The sequence below is a fragment of the Sebastes umbrosus genome, chromosome 7, assembly GCF_015220745.1.
Source record: "Sebastes umbrosus isolate fSebUmb1 chromosome 7, fSebUmb1.pri, whole genome shotgun sequence".
Lineage (NCBI taxonomy): Eukaryota > Metazoa > Chordata > Actinopteri > Perciformes > Sebastidae > Sebastes > Sebastes umbrosus.
In genome coordinates, this window is record NC_051275.1 from 14,083,927 (window position 1) to 14,100,912 (window position 16,986).

Below are 16,986 nucleotides of genomic sequence, written 5' to 3' on the forward strand. Positions count from 1 at the left end.
TGTGATTTTTGAAGCTGAGTGTCACTACTTTTCTTCACATCTTACCAAAAATTCATGGTTTTAGGATTAATAATTTTGGGTTATAAATTATTGATACATATTTTGATATTAATTATTGATAGATGATTAATCTGCTCTATGCAATAACGCTACACGATCCAATTTATTTGTCATCAGCCTTCTTTCTCAATTACTAATAACATTGCTATTTCTACCAACACATTTTTCTTCCTTTATGTTTGTATTGTATAGAGAAAAAGTAATAATTCTGTTTGAATGTTTTATGACTCAATGCCCCGACCCATGATTGCTTTCTTTGTGTTCCTCTCTGGTCTCAGCAGGATTATGTAACATTTGGGTCCAAACAGTGCCACCAAGAGGCCAAAACTGGAGGCCAGGATGGCAAATACCTCCACTGCATCTGCATATTTGCCTGGTGAGCTAATATAAGCGGGGACAAAGGCCACCCACACAGCACAGAAGATCAGCATGCTGAAAGTGATGAACTTGGCTTCATTGAAGTTGTCTGGAAGATTCCTCGCCATGAAAGCTAACAGGAAGCTGAGGATAGCCAGTAAGCCAATGTAACCTAGTAACACTGCAAAACCAACTGTGGATCCGACTACACACTCATAAACTATGTTGTCGTTGTGGTATTGAGTATTTTTATGAGGAGCTGGTGAAGCAGAGACAAGCCAAGCAGTGCAGATTGCTGCCTGAATAGAAGTAAGAACCATAACGGTCCCTCTCTGCTGCACAGCACCAAACCACTTGAGACTGGCTCCTCCTCCTGGTTTGGAGGCCTTGAACACAGCCAGAACCACCATGGTTTTCACCAGGATGCATGAGACACAAAGTACAAAGCTGATCCCAAATGCTGCATGTCTCATTTGGCATGTCCACATCCTGGGACGGCCAATGAACAACAGTGAGCAGAGGAAACATAATTTAAGTGATATCAATAGCTGGAAACTCAGTTCTGAATTGTTGGCGCGTACTATAGGGGTGCTGCGATGATAGATGAAGATGCACAGGACAACAGCAGAGATGAATGTGCCCAAGAATGTGATGGCTGTCAGGCAGATACCTAGAGGCTCTTGATAGGAGAGGAACTCTGTTTTCTTAGGAACACAGTGGTCACGCTGGGGGCTGGACCAGAAGTCCTCCGGACAACCGGTGCAATCCATGGAGTCTAAGAAAACAGAGGAGTTGTTGTGATATATGCTTAAATTATATCTCCAAACTGCAACGTTTAAAACTGAATACCAACCAGTCTCATTGCTGATATTTCCCTCAGAACAAGGGATGCAGTCAAAACAGCACTCAGGTTGCCCCTTCTTTCTGGCTATGCGGGTACCTGGAGGACAGCTCTCACTGCACACTGACCGGGGTGGCTGTCAGAAGAAAAATAAATATCTGTTATTCTACGCTCCTTCTACACTGCTATAATGAGTCATTCATGGCACACAGAACAGGTGTCTGAAAAAGCAGAAATAACCTGTTTTGAGTCAAAGTTCCAGAAGATTTTGTCTTCATCAAGTGTGAGTTCTTCACCTTTGGCTGACTCTTTGACCTCGCCCACATTCTCAACTTTTGTTCCTCCATCGGGGAGCCCAAACCAGTTCATGATATCATATATTGGTAAGGCATCACCATTCTCATCAAATGACAATTGATCACCAAATGGTGTGGTGAAGTTGACCTTTTCCAAGTAGTACACAAGCTAAAAACAGTTAAAAGAAATAAACCTATATGACCATGGTGAACACACCGGTATTTGGTATTCAATAATCAAACTGTATACTGCACCTATGAACATATGAAGACATTAACATTTCCAACAAAGCATTTTCTTTAAAGTGAAGATATTAGCGTATACGCAGAGACAAGACATTTTTGTCTCTGACCTGATACTATTATCCACTGCTGTCACCCAGCAGTAGGGGAAATCCTTTCAGCTATCTGCTATTCACTTTAAGATTAGTAATCATATAGTTTTTTATTTAATCATATACCTTAAATGTTACTCCAGAAGATAGCATAGGATTTAGTCAAATAAATATGTGCACTGTAAACTGACATCCCACCTGCCATAGCTCCAGTCTTTGCAAACTGCCACAGCTGTGTCCGCTGAAAGGCCCTCTCCCCGGCACACAGTGCAGCATGTCATCAAGAGCATACGCCAGAGCATACACAGCCTTGTACACGTTATACTCTGGCCTGAGGTTTGAAATGTCCAACAACTCAGTCTCCACACTCTCTAGATCTTCCTGTCCAGTGCATAGTTCTCCCCCAGCCTCCACCCAACCTGCTGGTGGTGGTGCAAATCTACACTGAAATGTGTATTCCCAAAACTGATTTACCTGAAATGTATTAAAAACTGTGTGTTATAAATTATCACAATATACTGTATTATTCTTAAAAATACCAGATCATATTGCAAGGTTCAGGTTAGACACTACAGTCTGAAACATTGTTTTTCATGAACTGGTAAATTTTTAAATTTTGGGCTATTTTGCTTCCATAACATGTCTTCTTTCAGACTAGTGGAAAGAAAACATTCAATTTAGGTGTTTATTTTACTACACTTTGTCTATATCTGTCTGTAGATTTCTCCTAAAATCCCCAAAAGTTATCATTAGATAATGCCTCATTTGCATATTTAAACATAATATTTCAGAAACTTGTAATACTAAAAATAATTGTGTTAGTGTTAGTAATCAACTGGGGAAGTTTCATGGTGATATCTTAGATTTTTAAACCAATTCACCAGGAGTGTCTTCAAAATGTATTGAATTTTACAATATATAATTTTAAAGGCCGTTTTCTCATATTGAGTTTTGTAAAAACCTTTGACTCTAATATGTGAACAAAATGAAAAAATAATTTTAAACTTAGCTTTATCCAATGTTCAGATTTAAACATACAATGTCAGTTTTAACCTATACTCCTGGGGTGTCTCCACTTAAACTCACCATGTTATTTCCATAGCGGTTGTTGTGTTGTATGTCAGGACGTATTCTTAACAGGAAGTCCCTGAGTCCTGGTATTTCTCCTCGACGTATGGCAATGCCCAGTGTGCCACTCAGGTACGGCATGAGGTGGGGGGTTTGGAGCACAGTACCTGTCGTCCAGGATTCACTGGCCATCCACTGCAGGCCTGTCACATTCTGCCTCACCACCTGTGCATTGCATTATATAAAATATATAAATTCATACTGTCATGACACGTTTGATATCTTGTCTCTTTCATACACGTTTAAAACTCTCTTATTTTAGACAATCAAAATATTAAATTGTAGAATTTTGTAAATATATATTATAATTAAGCTGTAATTCAAGCCCGACCTCTTCCATGAGGTTAATCATGTGCCTCGGTTGTGCAAAGACAATGACCACACGAGCTGTAGATTTCTTCATCAAATCCACAATTCTCCTTAGTTCAGCTGGGTCCTTGCCCCAAGGCAAAACTTCTAAGTAGGCCAGACACCCTCCTCCAGACTGACCCAGATCAGATTGAAAGGATCGGGCAGCGTGGAGTCCATAATCATCATTACTAACCAGCAGACCTGCCCAAGTCCAGCCAAAGCGCCTGAGTATCTGAATCATAGCACGTACCTAAGTAAATACAGAGTGGAGGGATTAATGCACAGGCCAGAATAATCTCTCAGTGGGGAACCTGCTAAACAGGTTCCACAATTGACCATGTTTAATCGGTGCTTTTCAGCTTTGTTAGCTGAGACCAAAGGGCTCCATCAATGGCACAAACAATGTGACAAGTATTACACAAAAACAACATATTTTTCATTGCAGTACAAGGGAGGTTATTTCTAAGGAATGTTTCAGTGCATATGCTTTTTGTTTATGCATTCTTATTTTGCCGATTGATGGTCACCTGGAAAGCATCACTTGGGATCGTCCTAAAGAAGGATGGAAACTTTTGCCGGTCACTCAGGCACGAACATGTGGCAAAATAACTCACCTGTGAAAGACACAGACTGCACATCCTAAAAACATTCAAATCCTTCATCGGCTGTTTAGTCCAATATTTACAATTCACACTGCATTTAAAATTAAAATGCTATAAAAGAATCATGGTGGAAAACTTACCATTGGTAATCTGTACAAACCTAAGACAGTGGAGATGGCAATAGAACGTGTAGAGGTAGAATCACCCAAAATCCCTAGGACTGGAGGGGTTCCTACACAGGTCTTGTCCAATATAAACTGCTCCTCTAGACCACTTGCCAGTGATAATGCACCACTGAATCCAACAAAAAGCGCACCGCAGTTATCATAAAGACTGTATCCCAGAGTCACATTAGGTAGCAGGTTGGAGTTTCTGTTGATCTCATCAATAGCAAAGGCCATGGTCTGGGCCTGTCTGAATCCTAGAATATCAAAACTAACAAAAAAATACCATTGTTGGAAAATTCAACATGATACAGTAACTGTACTGAAATGAACATTTTGCACAATTACAGATTTTGCAAACAAGCCAGTTGAATAGAAATAATTATAATACTTGAATAAAAAAAAATTAGAGGAGACAAGTGATCTGTCTAAAATGGCATGAATACATAATGTAATTCTGACTGAGTGATATCTTAGCATATAAAATACATTTTACTAATGAGATTGGCTTCTTCCAGTTTCTACATTTTGTTGTTTCCCTTACAGACTGACCTGTTGCAGGTAGGCTGTTGTGGCTCTGAGGTAAAAGACAAGTCATGAAAGGAAGAAAAAAAGTTGATATGAAACAGCCCTCCCAGAACCACATCTCCAGCCTTGTGTATCCCATTTAGATTAAACTGTCCCTGTAACCTGCAGGAGGTGGAATGGAGAGGGGAGGGCACAGCAGAAGAAAAGTAGGAATATAACAACACAGAGTACATGAGCAAGAGGAGGTTGATGTCTAAAAATGCCCACATGGCTTTCCTCCTGTCTACTTCTTTTTTGACTCAGTGTCAACCCCTTTTATTGACTTGTAGCATTGTTTAATCCTGCACACCACCCATCAGCGCATACGCAAAAGTAAGGGCAGGGCCTAATATGCATTTAATTTGAGATTGATCTTGTATTGAGGCAAAATTATTCGTGCATTTTTAATAACGTCTCACCAAAGCAATTTTAGCAACCTTTCCAACCCAAATTGAAGTTGTGGATGACCGCTATGATTGATCTCTACTGAAATTTGCGTGTGATTTTTTGTGTGATATGCATACCGAATTAAATTCACCAGATGCTCAAATTAGACCCAAGTATGTCCACTAGATGGTAGCAGCATACCAAAACACTCAGTGAAAGATTACATCTTCCCTTGCTCTGTGTCTGTTTGATGGAGTGTTATGGTATCTGGCTAGCACCCATAGTAACTTGGCATTAGATATGATCAGTTCTGCAGAAATGTGAGCAGGACAGATTTCCCCATTAGTATGTCCAATTTTCAATTTTATTTTCTGACTCAAACCCAAAAAAGCATCATATTTAGGAGGCATTTAAGAAAAACATGCAGCAAATCCATGCAGGCTTAATTGCAGAAAATAATTATTAAAGTAAATACAAAATCACAATAAATTACAATTCTTTTCTGTATAATGTTGACCATTGCATAGTCATGTCTTCCAGAAGATTAGTTAATGATTACGTAATTAAAAAATGAATGAGGATCTAAATGCTTGTGAACTATTAGTTAATCAGTAACTCTCAATAAAAACGTTTTTCATAATTTCTTTGAATTATATTCAACTTGATAATATTCAGGGATGTGAATTTTAATGTTTATGTTGTCTGAATATGATGAACAAAACATCTGTTAAGAATTCTACTGTCTCTGAATTTTTAAAGTAGTCAATTGTAAAGATAATGATTAAGTAATGAGGGACTCTTCATTAACTATTCAGGATTATGTCTCACTTTACTTGGAGGGACACAAAAACAGTAAGTTATGTTTAAGTTCTCAGTAATTAATGAGTCGTTACTATTTTTGTGCTGCTCAGCAGCTTATTCAGAGTTAATCAGGAACAAGTCATGAAAGTGGTCAGTATGATCAAGTCAAAAATATTCACAAACTAATTTTTACTTAATGATTCATTAATATAGGTTCTCCCTGTCTGTTATCTAGTAACTCATCATTATATGCTATATAACACTCCATTACGAATTATTAGAGAAGTACTCATTAGACCCTGGACAGGTCGCCAGACTATCACAGGACTGACAAGTAGAAACAGACAACCACTCTTACTGACATTCACACCTACAGGCCATTTAGAGTCACCAATGAACCTAACCTGCATATCTTTGGACTGTGGGAGGAAGCCGGAGATCCCTGAGACAACCCACGCCAACATGGGGAGAACATGTAAACTTCACAGAGAAGGGCCCCAAACCGGATATGAGGCTGCGAACCTCTTTCTGTGAGGCAACAAATTGGAGGAACAAGTGAAGAAACAAAGGATAATTTATGGCCTACTCCCTGGGTTTAAGACTATCTACATTCCTTTGAGATAATGGCTCACAGGCATCCAAAGACACATGCAGCTGTGAATACCAAAACTAAATTCAATTGATAGGCAAACATCAAACAACAAATTCAATCAGAGATATTAGTGACTGAATTGACCTGGTCACTTTAATTTGTTTCTAACCATAAATGTTCATGATTGTATTCACTATATATCTTCAAATATCCTTTTTTTAATGTATTCCTTTTTCTTTTTGTTCGATAATTTATGCAATATCCTCTGTTAGTAGTTTAGTTATGTAGTTAGTGAAATAAACATTTAATTTTATACAGAACTTGGTTCTTGGTTTTCATAAAATTGGGTGGCACCTGGGTAAATTCTGATTTTAAGACTAATTGTGTGTGATTTTTGAAGCTGAGTGTCACTATTTTCCTTCACATGTTACCAAAAATTCATGAGTTTAGGATTAATAATTTTGGGTTATTAATTATTAATACATATTTTGAAATTAATTATTGATAGATGATTAATCTGCTCTATGCAATAACGCTACATGATCCAAGTTATTTGTCATCAGCCTTCTTTCTCAATTACTAATAACATTGCTATTTCTACCAACATATTTTTATTCCTTTATGTTTGTATTGTATAGAGAAAAAGTCATAATTCTGTTTGAATGTTTTATGACTCAATGCCCCGACCCATGATTGCTTTCTTTGTGTTCCTCTCTGGTCTCAGCAGGATTATGTAACATTTGGGTCCAAACAGTGCCACCAAGAGACCAAAACTGGAGGCCAGGATGGCAAATACCTCCACTGCATCTGCATATTTGCCTGGTGAGCTAATATAAGCGGGGACAAAGGCCACCCACACAGCACAGAAGATCAGCATGCTGAAAGTGATGAACTTGGCTTCATTGAAGTTGTCTGGAAGATTCCTCGCCATGAATGCTAGTAGGAAGCTGAGGATAGCCAGTAAGCCAATGTAACCTAGTAACACTGCAAAACCAACTGTGGATCCGACTACACATTCATAAACTATCTTATCATTGTGGTATTGAGTATTTTTATGAGGAGCTGGTGAAGCAGAGACAAGCCAAGCAGTGCAGATTGCTGCCTGAATAGAAGTAAGAACCATAACTGTCCCTCTCTGCTGCACAGCACCAAACCACTTGAGACTGGCTCCACCTCCTGGTTTGGAGGCCTTGAACACAGCCAGAACCACCATGGTTTTCACCAGGATGCATGAGACACAAAGTACAAAGCTGATCCCAAATGCTGCATGTCTCAGTTGGCATGTCCACATCCTGGGACGACCAATAAACAACAGTGAGCAGAGGAAACATAATTTAAGTGATATCAATAGCTGGAAACTCAGTTCTGAGTTGTTGGCGCGTACTATAGGGGTACTGCGATGATAGATGAAGATGCCCAGGACAACAGCACAGATGAATGTGCCCAAGAATGTGATGGCTGTCAGGCAGATACCTAGAGGCTCTTGATAGGAGAGGAATTCTGATTTCTTAGGAACACAGTGGTCACGCTGGGGGCTGGACCAGAAGTCCTCTGGACAACTGGTGCAATCCATGGATTCTAAAAAAACAGAGGAGTTGTTGAGATACATGCTTAAATTATATCTCCAAACTGCTACGTTTAAAACTGAATACCAACCAGTCTCATTGCTGATCTTTCCCTCAGAACAAGGGATACAGTCAAAACAGCACTCAGGTTGCCCCTTCTTTCTGGCCATGCGGGTACCTGGTGGACAACTCTCACTGCACACTGACCGCGGTGGCTGTCAGAAGAAAAATAAATATATGTTATTCTACGATACTTCTACACTGCTATAATGAGTCATTCATGGTACACAAAATAGGTGTCTGAAAAAGCAGAAATAACCTGTTTGGATTCAAAGTTCCAGAAGATTTTGTCTTCATCAAGTGTGAGTTTTTCACCTTTGGCTGACTCTTTGACCTCGCCCACATTCTCAACTTTAGTTGTTCCATCAGGGAGCCACAGCCAGTTCATAATATCATATATTGGTAAGGCATCACCATTCTCATCAAATGACACTTGATCACCAAATGGTGTGGTGAAGTTGACCTTTTCCAAGTAATACACAAGCTAAGAACAGATACAAAAAATAAGTCTATATGACCATGGTGAACAACACAGTATTTAGTATTCAATAATCAAACTGTATACTGCAACTATGAACATATGTAGACATTAACATTTCCAACAAAGCATTTTCTTTAAAGTGAAGATATTAGCGTATACCCAGAGACAAGACATTTTTGTCGCTGACCTGATACTGTTATCCACTGCTGTCACCCAGCAGTATGGAAAATCCTTTCAGCTATCTGCTATTCAGTTCACAAGATTAGTAATCTCATAGCTTTGTATTTAATCATATACCTGAAATGTTACTCCAGAAGATAGCATTGGATTTAGTCACATAAACAAGTGCACTGTAAACTGACATCCCACCTGCCATAGCTCCAGTCTTTGCAAACTGCCACAGCTGTGTCCGCTGAATGGCCCTCTCCCTGGCACACAGCGCAGCATGTCATCAAGAGCATACGCCAGTGCATACACAGCCTTGTACACGTTATACTCTGGCCTTAGGTTTGAAATGTCCAACAACTCAGTCTCCACACTCTCTAGATCTTCCTGTCCAGTGCATAGTTCTCCCCCAGCCTCCACCCAACCTGCTGGAGGTGGTGCAAATCTACACTGAAATGTGTGTTCCCAAAACTGATTTACCTGAAATGTATTAAAAACTGTGTGTTATAAATTATCACAATATACTGTATTATTCTTAAAAATACCAGATCAGATTACAAGGTAAAGGTGAGACACTACAGTCTAAAACATTATGGAAGTTTCATGGTGTTATTTTCGAATTTTAACCCGATTCACCAGGAGTGTCTTCAAAATGTATTGAATTTTACAATACATGTCTTTAAAGGTCGTTTTTCTCATATTGAGTTTTGTAAAAACCTTTGACTCTAATATGTCAACAAAATGAAAAAAATATTTTGAACTTAGCTTTAGCCAATGTTCAGATTTAAACATACAATTTCACTTTTAACCTATACACCTGGGGTGTCTCCACTTAAACTCACCATGTTATTTCCATAGCTGTTGTTGTGTTTTATGTCAGTACGTATTCTTAACAGGAAGTCCCTGAGTCCTGGTATTTCTCCTCGACGGATGGCAATGCCCAGTGTTCCACTCAGGTACGGCATGAGGTGGGGGGTCTGGAGCACAGTAGCTGCAGTCCAGGCTTCACTGGCCATCCACTGCAGGCCTGTCACATTCTGCCTCACCACCTGTGCATTACATGATATAAAATATATAAATTCTTACTGTGATGACACAAATTATGTCTTGTCTCATTCATGCATGTAAAACCCTCTTATTTCAGACAATCAAAACATTAACTTGTAGAATTATATAAACTTATAATTAAGCTTTAATTCAAGTCCAACCTCTTCCATGAGGTTAATCATGTGACTCTGTTGTGAAAAGACAATGACCACACGAGCTGAAGATTTCCTCATCAAATCCACAATTCTCCTTAGTTCAGCTGGGTCCTTGCCCCTGGGCAAAACTTCTAAGTAGGCCAGACACCCTCCTCCAGACTGACCCAGATCAGATTGAAAGGATCGGGCGGCGTGGAGTCCGTAATCATCATTACTAACCAACAGACCTGCCCAAGTCCAGCCAAAGTGCCTGAGAATCTGAATCATAGCACGCACCTAAGTAAATACAGAGTGGAGGGATTAATGCACAGGCCAGAATAATCTCTCAGTGGGGAACCTGCTAAACGGGTTCCACAATTGACCGTGTTTAAGCGGTGCCTTTCAGCTTTGTTATCTGAGACCAAAGGGCTCCATCAATAGCACAAACAATGTGACAAGTATTACACAAAAACAACATATTTTTCAATGCAGTACAGGGAGGTTATTTCTAAGGAATGTTTCAGTGCATATTTTTTTTGTTTATGCATTCTTATTTTGCCAATTGATGGTCACCTGGAAAGCATCACTTGGGATCGTCCTAAAGAAGGATGGAAACTTTTGCCGGTCACTCAGGCACGAACATGTGGCAAAATAACTCACCTGTGAAAGACACAGACTGCACATCCTAAAAACATTCAAATCCTTCATCGGCTGTTTAGTCCAATATTTACAATTCACATTGCATTTAAAATTAAAATGCTATAAAAGAATCATGGTGGAAAACTTACCATTGGTAATCTGTACAAACCTAAGACCGTGGAGATGGCAATAGAACGTGTAGAGGTAGAATCACCCAAAATCCCTAGGACTGGAAGGGTTCCTACACAGGTCTTGTCCAATATAAACTGCTCCTCTAGACCACTTGCCAGTGATAATGCACCACTGAATCCAACAAAAAGCGCACCACAGTTATCATAAAGACTGTATCCCAGAGTCACATTAGGTAGCAGGTTGGAGTTTCTGTTGATCTCATCAATAGCAAAGGCCATGGTCTGGGCCTGTCTGAATCCTAGAATATCAAAACTAACAAAAAAATACCATTGTTGGAAAATTCAATATGATACAGTAACTGTCCTGAAATGAACATTTTGCACAATTACAGATTTTGCAAACAAGCCAGTTGAATAGAAATAATTATTATAATACTTGAATAAAATAAAATTAGAGGAGACAAGTGATCTGTCTAAAATGGCATGAATACATAATGTAATTCTGACTGAGTGATATCTTAGCATATAAAATACATTTTACTAATGAGATTGGCTTCTTCCAGTTTCTACATTTTGTTGTTTCCCTTACAGACTGACCTGTTGCAGGTAGGCTGTTGTGGTTCTGAGGTAAAAGACAAGTCATGAAAGGAAGAAAAAAAGTTGATATGAAACAGCCCACCCAGAACCACATCTCCAGCCTTGTGTATCCCATTTAGATTAAACTGTCCCTGTAACCTGCAGGAGGTGGAATGGAGAGGCGAGGGCACAGCAGAAGAAAAGTAGGAATATAACAACACAGAGTACATGAGCAAGAGGAGGTTGATGTCTAAAAATGCCCACATGGCTTTCCTCCTGTCTACTCCTTTTTTGACTCAGTGTCAACCCCTTTTATTGACTTGTAGCATTGTTTAATCCTGCACACCACCCATCAGCGCATACGCAAAAGTAAGGGCAGGGCCTAATATGCACTTCATTTTCAGATTGATTTTGTATTGAGGCAAAATTATTTGTGCATTTTTAATAACGTCTCACCAAAGCAATTTTAGCAACCTTTCCAAACAAAGTTGAAGTTGTGGGTGACCGCTATGATTGATCTCTACTGAAATTTGCGTGTGATTTTTTGTGTGATATGCATACCGAATTAAATTCACCAGATGCTCAAATTAGACCCAGGTATCAAATCAAATCAAATCAAATCAATTTATTTTTGTATAGCGTCAAATCACAACAGAAGTTATCTCAAGACGCTTTATATATAGAGCAGGTCTATGACCGTACACCATAGTTTAGAGACCCAACAGGATCCACCAAGCGCACTGTGGCCAGGAAAAACTCCCCGATTACTGGGAAGAAACCTGGAGCAGAACCAGGCGCAGGGCGGGCGGCCATCTGCCGAGACCGGCTGGGGGGATAGATAGATAGAGAGAGAGTGAGAGAGAGAGAGAGAGAGAGTGAGAGAGATAGAGAGAGAGAGAGAGAGAGAGATAGAGAAGCAGCCACAATAGTAGCCTAGCAGCTGTAATAGCTAATACAAGTAGGACTGATAACACAAAACCAATAGTGGTGGATGGAAAGAGTGATAATACAACTATCAGAAATGATATCATTGGGTCGTCCCCAGACGGGCTTTCAAGTGGAGCTTCCAGCTGTCTCAGTCCACCATACATCTGGCTAGCTCGCCAGCACTGTCCAGCATCTCTCCTCAGTACGTTCATGTGTGTTGGTGTGGGACGTCCCTGCGATCGATGCCCGTGCGTTGGTTCCTGCAGCATTAGCATGCTTGCTGGGAGCTCTTGATGTCTTTGGCAGTGACTGAGAAGTGTTATTCTCCAGGCTGCCACATTGTCACTAGGTGTTGGAAATCCCTCGTTAGCATTGGTAGTCCCTCGTACAGACGTAGTTAATTAAGGATGGTAGCAGTTGGTGTCAAGCAGGCACCGACGCGGCAGCAGATGCAGCCACAATACCGGAGACCACCAAGATCCAGGTGAAACCCTGCTCCAAGTGTACCCCTGCTCCAGGTATAACCTCGCTCCCGGTGTGATCCCGCTCCAGGTATGACCTCGCTCCAGGTGTGACCCCGCTCCACGGTTAGCTGCGAGACAAGGAGGCACAAGGACTCCCGGGAAGGAATGAAGTTAGTAACAACATGGACATGGGACATGAGTATATACAGAAGGAGAGGGGAGCTCAGTGTGTCATAGGAAGTTCCTTATGACAGTGTGTCATAGGAAGTCCCCCGGCAGTCTATGCCTATAGCAGCTTAAGTATAAGCGTTATCAAAGAGGAAAGTCTTTAGCCTACTCTTAAATGTAGAGACGGTGTCTGCCTCCTGGACTGAAACTGGGAGCTGGTTCCAGAGAAGAGGAGCTTGATAGCTGAAGGCTCTTGCTCCCATTCTACTTTTGGAGACTCTAGGAACCTCAAGTAACCCTGCATTCTGTGAGCGCAGTGCTCTAGTGGGGTAGTAGGGTACTATGAGCTCTTTAAGATATGATGGGGCCTGACCGTTTAGCGCTTTGTAGGTGAGGAGGACGATTTTAAAATCTATTCTGGATTTTACAGGCAGCCAGTGTAGAGAAGCTAATACAGGCGTAATATGATCTCTTTTTCTAGTTCTAGTCAGTACACGTGCTGCAGCATTCTGGATCAACTGGAGAGTCTTAAGAGACTTATTGGAGCAGCCTGATAATAAGGAATTGCAGTAATCGAGTCTAGAGGTAACAAATGCATGGACTAATTTTTCTGCATCATTTTGACACAGGATGTGTCTGATCTTCGCAATGTTACGTAGATGAAAGAAGGCAGTCCGTGAGGTTTGTTTTATGTGAGAGTTAAAGGACATATCCTGATCGAAGATAACTCCCAGATTCCTTACGGTGGTGCTGGAGGCCAGGGCAATGCCATCTAGAGTAACTATATCATTAGATAATTTGTTTCGGAGGTGCTCAGGGCCTAGTACAATAACTTCAGTTTTGTCTGAGTTTAACATCAGGGAATTGCAGGTCATCCAGGTTTTTATGTCCTTAAGGCATGCTTGAAGTTTAGTTAACTGGTTTGTTTCGTCTGGCTTGATCGATAGATATAATTGGGTATCATCTGCATAACAATGAAAGTTTATGGAGTGTTTTCTAATAACATTGCCTAAGGGAAGCATATATAAGGTAAATAGAATTGGTCCAAGTACAGAACCCTGTGGAACTCCGTGACTAACTTTGGCGTGCATGGAGGACTCATCGTTGACATGTACAAACTGAGATCGATCTGATAAATAGGACTTAAACCAACTTAGTGCAGTTCCTTTAATGCCAATTAAATGTTCCAGTCTTTATAATAGGATGTCATGGTCAATGGTGTCGAAAGCAGCACTGAGATCTAGCAAGACAAGTACAGAGACAAGTCCTTTGTCCGATGCCATTAGAAGGTCATTTGTAATTTTCACTAGTGCTGTCTCTGTGCTATGGTGCACTCTAAATCCTGACTGATAATCTTCGAATAAATGATTGTTCTGTAGAAAGTCACACAGCTGACTGGCAACTACTTTCTCGAGTATTTTGGAGGTAAAGGGAAGGTTAGATATAAGTCTATAGTTGGCTAGGACCTCTGGATCAAGAGTGGGCTTTTTAAGAAGAGGTTTAATTACAGCTACTTTAAAGGACTGTGGTACATAGCCTGTTAGTAAAGACACATTGATCATATCCAGTAAAGAGGTGCTAACTAGAGGTAAAACTTCTTTAAGCAGTCTAGTTGGAATAGGGTCTAGGAGACAGGTAGATGATTTAGATGAGGAGATCAGTGAAGTTAGTTTGTGGAGATCGATAGGAGAAAAGCAGTCTAAATATATATCAGGTTGTACAGCTGTTTCTAAGGTTCCTAAGTTTGAGGATAAATTGGTACCAGTTGACGGTAGGAGGTGATTAATTTTGTCTCTAATAGTTATGATTTTATCATTAAAGAAACTCATGAAGTCACTACTACTGAGGGTTGTAGGAATACATGGCTCAATAGAGCTGTGACTTTCTGTCAGCCTGGCTACAGTGCTGAATAGAAACCTAGGGTTGTTCTTATTTTTCTCTATTAATGACGAGTAATGGGCTGCTCTGGCATCACAGAGAGCCTTCCTATATGTTTTAAGACTATCTTGCTAGACTAAATGAGATTCTTCCTGTTTGGTGGAAAGCCATATCCTTTCCAGTTTCCTCGATGCTTGCTTTAATTTGCGTGTTTGAGGGTTATACCATGGAGCTGACTTCCTTTGTTTTATTAACTTCTTTTTTAGAGGGGCAACAGAATCAAGTGTGACTCGCAGTGAGTCTGTAGCACTATCTACAAGATGATCAATTTGGGTAGGGCTAAAATTAACATACGAGTCCTCTGTTATATTGAGACATGGTATTGAATTTAATGCTGATGGAATCGCTTCCTTAAATTTAGCTACAACACTATCGGATAGACATCTAGTGTACACACTTTTGTCTGATGGTGTATAGTCTAGTAATAAGAATTCAAAAGTGATTAAATAATGGTCTGATAAAAGAGAGTTCTGTGGAAAAACAATTAAATGTTCAATTTCAACGCCATATGACATAACAAGGTCGAGGGTGTGGTTAAAGCGGTGAGTGGGTTTATGCACGTTCTGCGAGAAACCAATTGAATCTAATAAAGAGATAAACGCAGTACTGAGGCTATCATTATCAACGTCCACATGAATATTAAAATCACCTACTATAATGACTTTATCTGTTTTCAGGACTAAGCTTGATAGAAACTCTGAGAATTCAGATAGAAATTCAGAATATGGGCCTGGAGCGCAGTACACTATAACAAATAAAATTGGCTGTAGTGCTTCCCAGGTTGGGTGTGAAAGACTAAGAACAAGGCTTTCAAATGAGTTAGAATTTAGTTTAGTTTTAGGGTTTATTAATAGGCTTGAGTCGAAGATGGCTGCAACTCCACCTCCTCGGCCGGTGTCTCGAGGAATGTGAGTATTAATATGACTCGGGGGAGTGGATTTGTTTAGGCTGACATATTCTTCCTGACACAGCCAGGTTTCAGTAAGACAAAATAAATCAATGTGATTATCTGATATTAAATCATTTACTAGTAGAGCTTTAGATGACAGAGATCTGATATTTAAGAGTCCACATTTAATTCTCCTGTTTTGTTGCTTTATTGCAGTGCTAGTGTTAGATTTTATTAGATTATTATGTTTAACTCCTCTTCTGTTTACTTTTGATTTAATTAATTTAGGTGGGGCAGACACAGTCTCAGTTAGGTTTGGGGTTAAGCTATGGGTGGGTAACTGCTCTAATGGAAGCGCAGAGAAGTGTGTAAGACTATAGCTCTGCGTCCTGGAATGACCCCTGGTTTGTCATGGATTTGTTCCACCGACAATCTTGGTCAGATTTCTAGATAAGAGAGCCGCACCATCCAAAGTAGGATGAATGCCGTCTCTCCTAATCAGACCAGGAATTCCCCAGAAAGGGTTCCAATTGTCAATGAAGCCCACATCGTTTGCTGGACACCACCTCGACAGCCAGCTGTGGAATGACTTCATGCGGCTATACATGTCGTCACTGGTCAAGTTGGGGATGTCCACTAGATGGTAGCAGCATACCAAAACACTCAGTGAAAGATTACATCTTCCCTTGCTCTGTGTCTGTTTGATGGAGTGTTATGGTATCTGGCTGGCACCCATAGTAACTTGGCATTAGATATGATCAGTTCTGCAGAAACGTGAGCAGGACAGATTTCCCCATTCGTATGTCCAATTTTCAATTTTATTCTTCTGACTCAAACCCCAAAAAGCATCATATTTAGGAGGCATTTAAGAAAAACATGCAGCAAATCCATGCAGGCTTAATTGCAGAAAATAATTATTAAAGTAAATACAAAATCACAATAAGTTACAATTCTTTTCTGTATAATGTTGACCATTGCATAGTCATGGCTTCCAGAAGATTAGTTAATGATTACGTAATTAAAAAATGAATGAGGATCTAAATGCTTGTGAACTATTAGTTAATCAGTAACTCTCAATAAAAATGTTGTCTGAATATGATGAACAAAACATCTGTTAAGAATTCTGCTGTCTCTGAATTTTTAAAGGAATCAATTGTAAAGATAATGATTAAGTAATGAGGGACTCCTCATTAACTATTCAGTATTATGTCTCACTTTACTTGGAGGGACACAAAAACAGTAAGTTATGTTTAAGTTCTCAGTAATTAATGAGTCGTTACTGTTTTTGTGCTGCTCAGCAGCTGATTCAGAGTTAATCAGG

General features: G+C 39.9%; 2 protein-coding genes across 2 annotated transcripts; both read right to left on the reverse strand.

Annotated features, from left to right (window-relative positions):
• Window positions 1–281: 281 nt before the first annotated feature.
• On the reverse strand, window positions 282–4,386 carry LOC119491818 (extracellular calcium-sensing receptor-like). Its single transcript, XM_037776045.1, has 8 exons — window positions 4,111–4,386; window positions 3,896–3,982; window positions 3,349–3,618; window positions 2,976–3,182; window positions 2,088–2,363; window positions 1,499–1,723; window positions 1,271–1,394; window positions 282–1,192 (listed from the first exon to the last, which is right to left on the reverse strand). The coding sequence occupies exons 1-8, from the start codon at window positions 4,369–4,371 to the stop codon at window positions 282–284; spliced, it is 2,361 nt and encodes a 786-aa protein (XP_037631973.1). The 5' UTR covers window positions 4,372–4,386.
• A 2,762-nt stretch (window positions 4,387–7,148) lies between these two features.
• LOC119491777 (extracellular calcium-sensing receptor-like) lies at window positions 7,149–10,997 on the reverse strand. The gene is made up of 8 exons (XM_037775991.1): window positions 10,722–10,997; window positions 10,507–10,593; window positions 9,961–10,230; window positions 9,595–9,801; window positions 8,957–9,232; window positions 8,366–8,590; window positions 8,138–8,261; window positions 7,149–8,059 (listed from the first exon to the last, which is right to left on the reverse strand). Exons 1-8 carry the CDS (start codon window positions 10,980–10,982, stop codon window positions 7,149–7,151), a joined length of 2,361 nt encoding a protein of 786 aa, XP_037631919.1. The 5' UTR covers window positions 10,983–10,997.
• Between the last annotated feature and the right edge of the window lie 5,989 nt (window positions 10,998–16,986).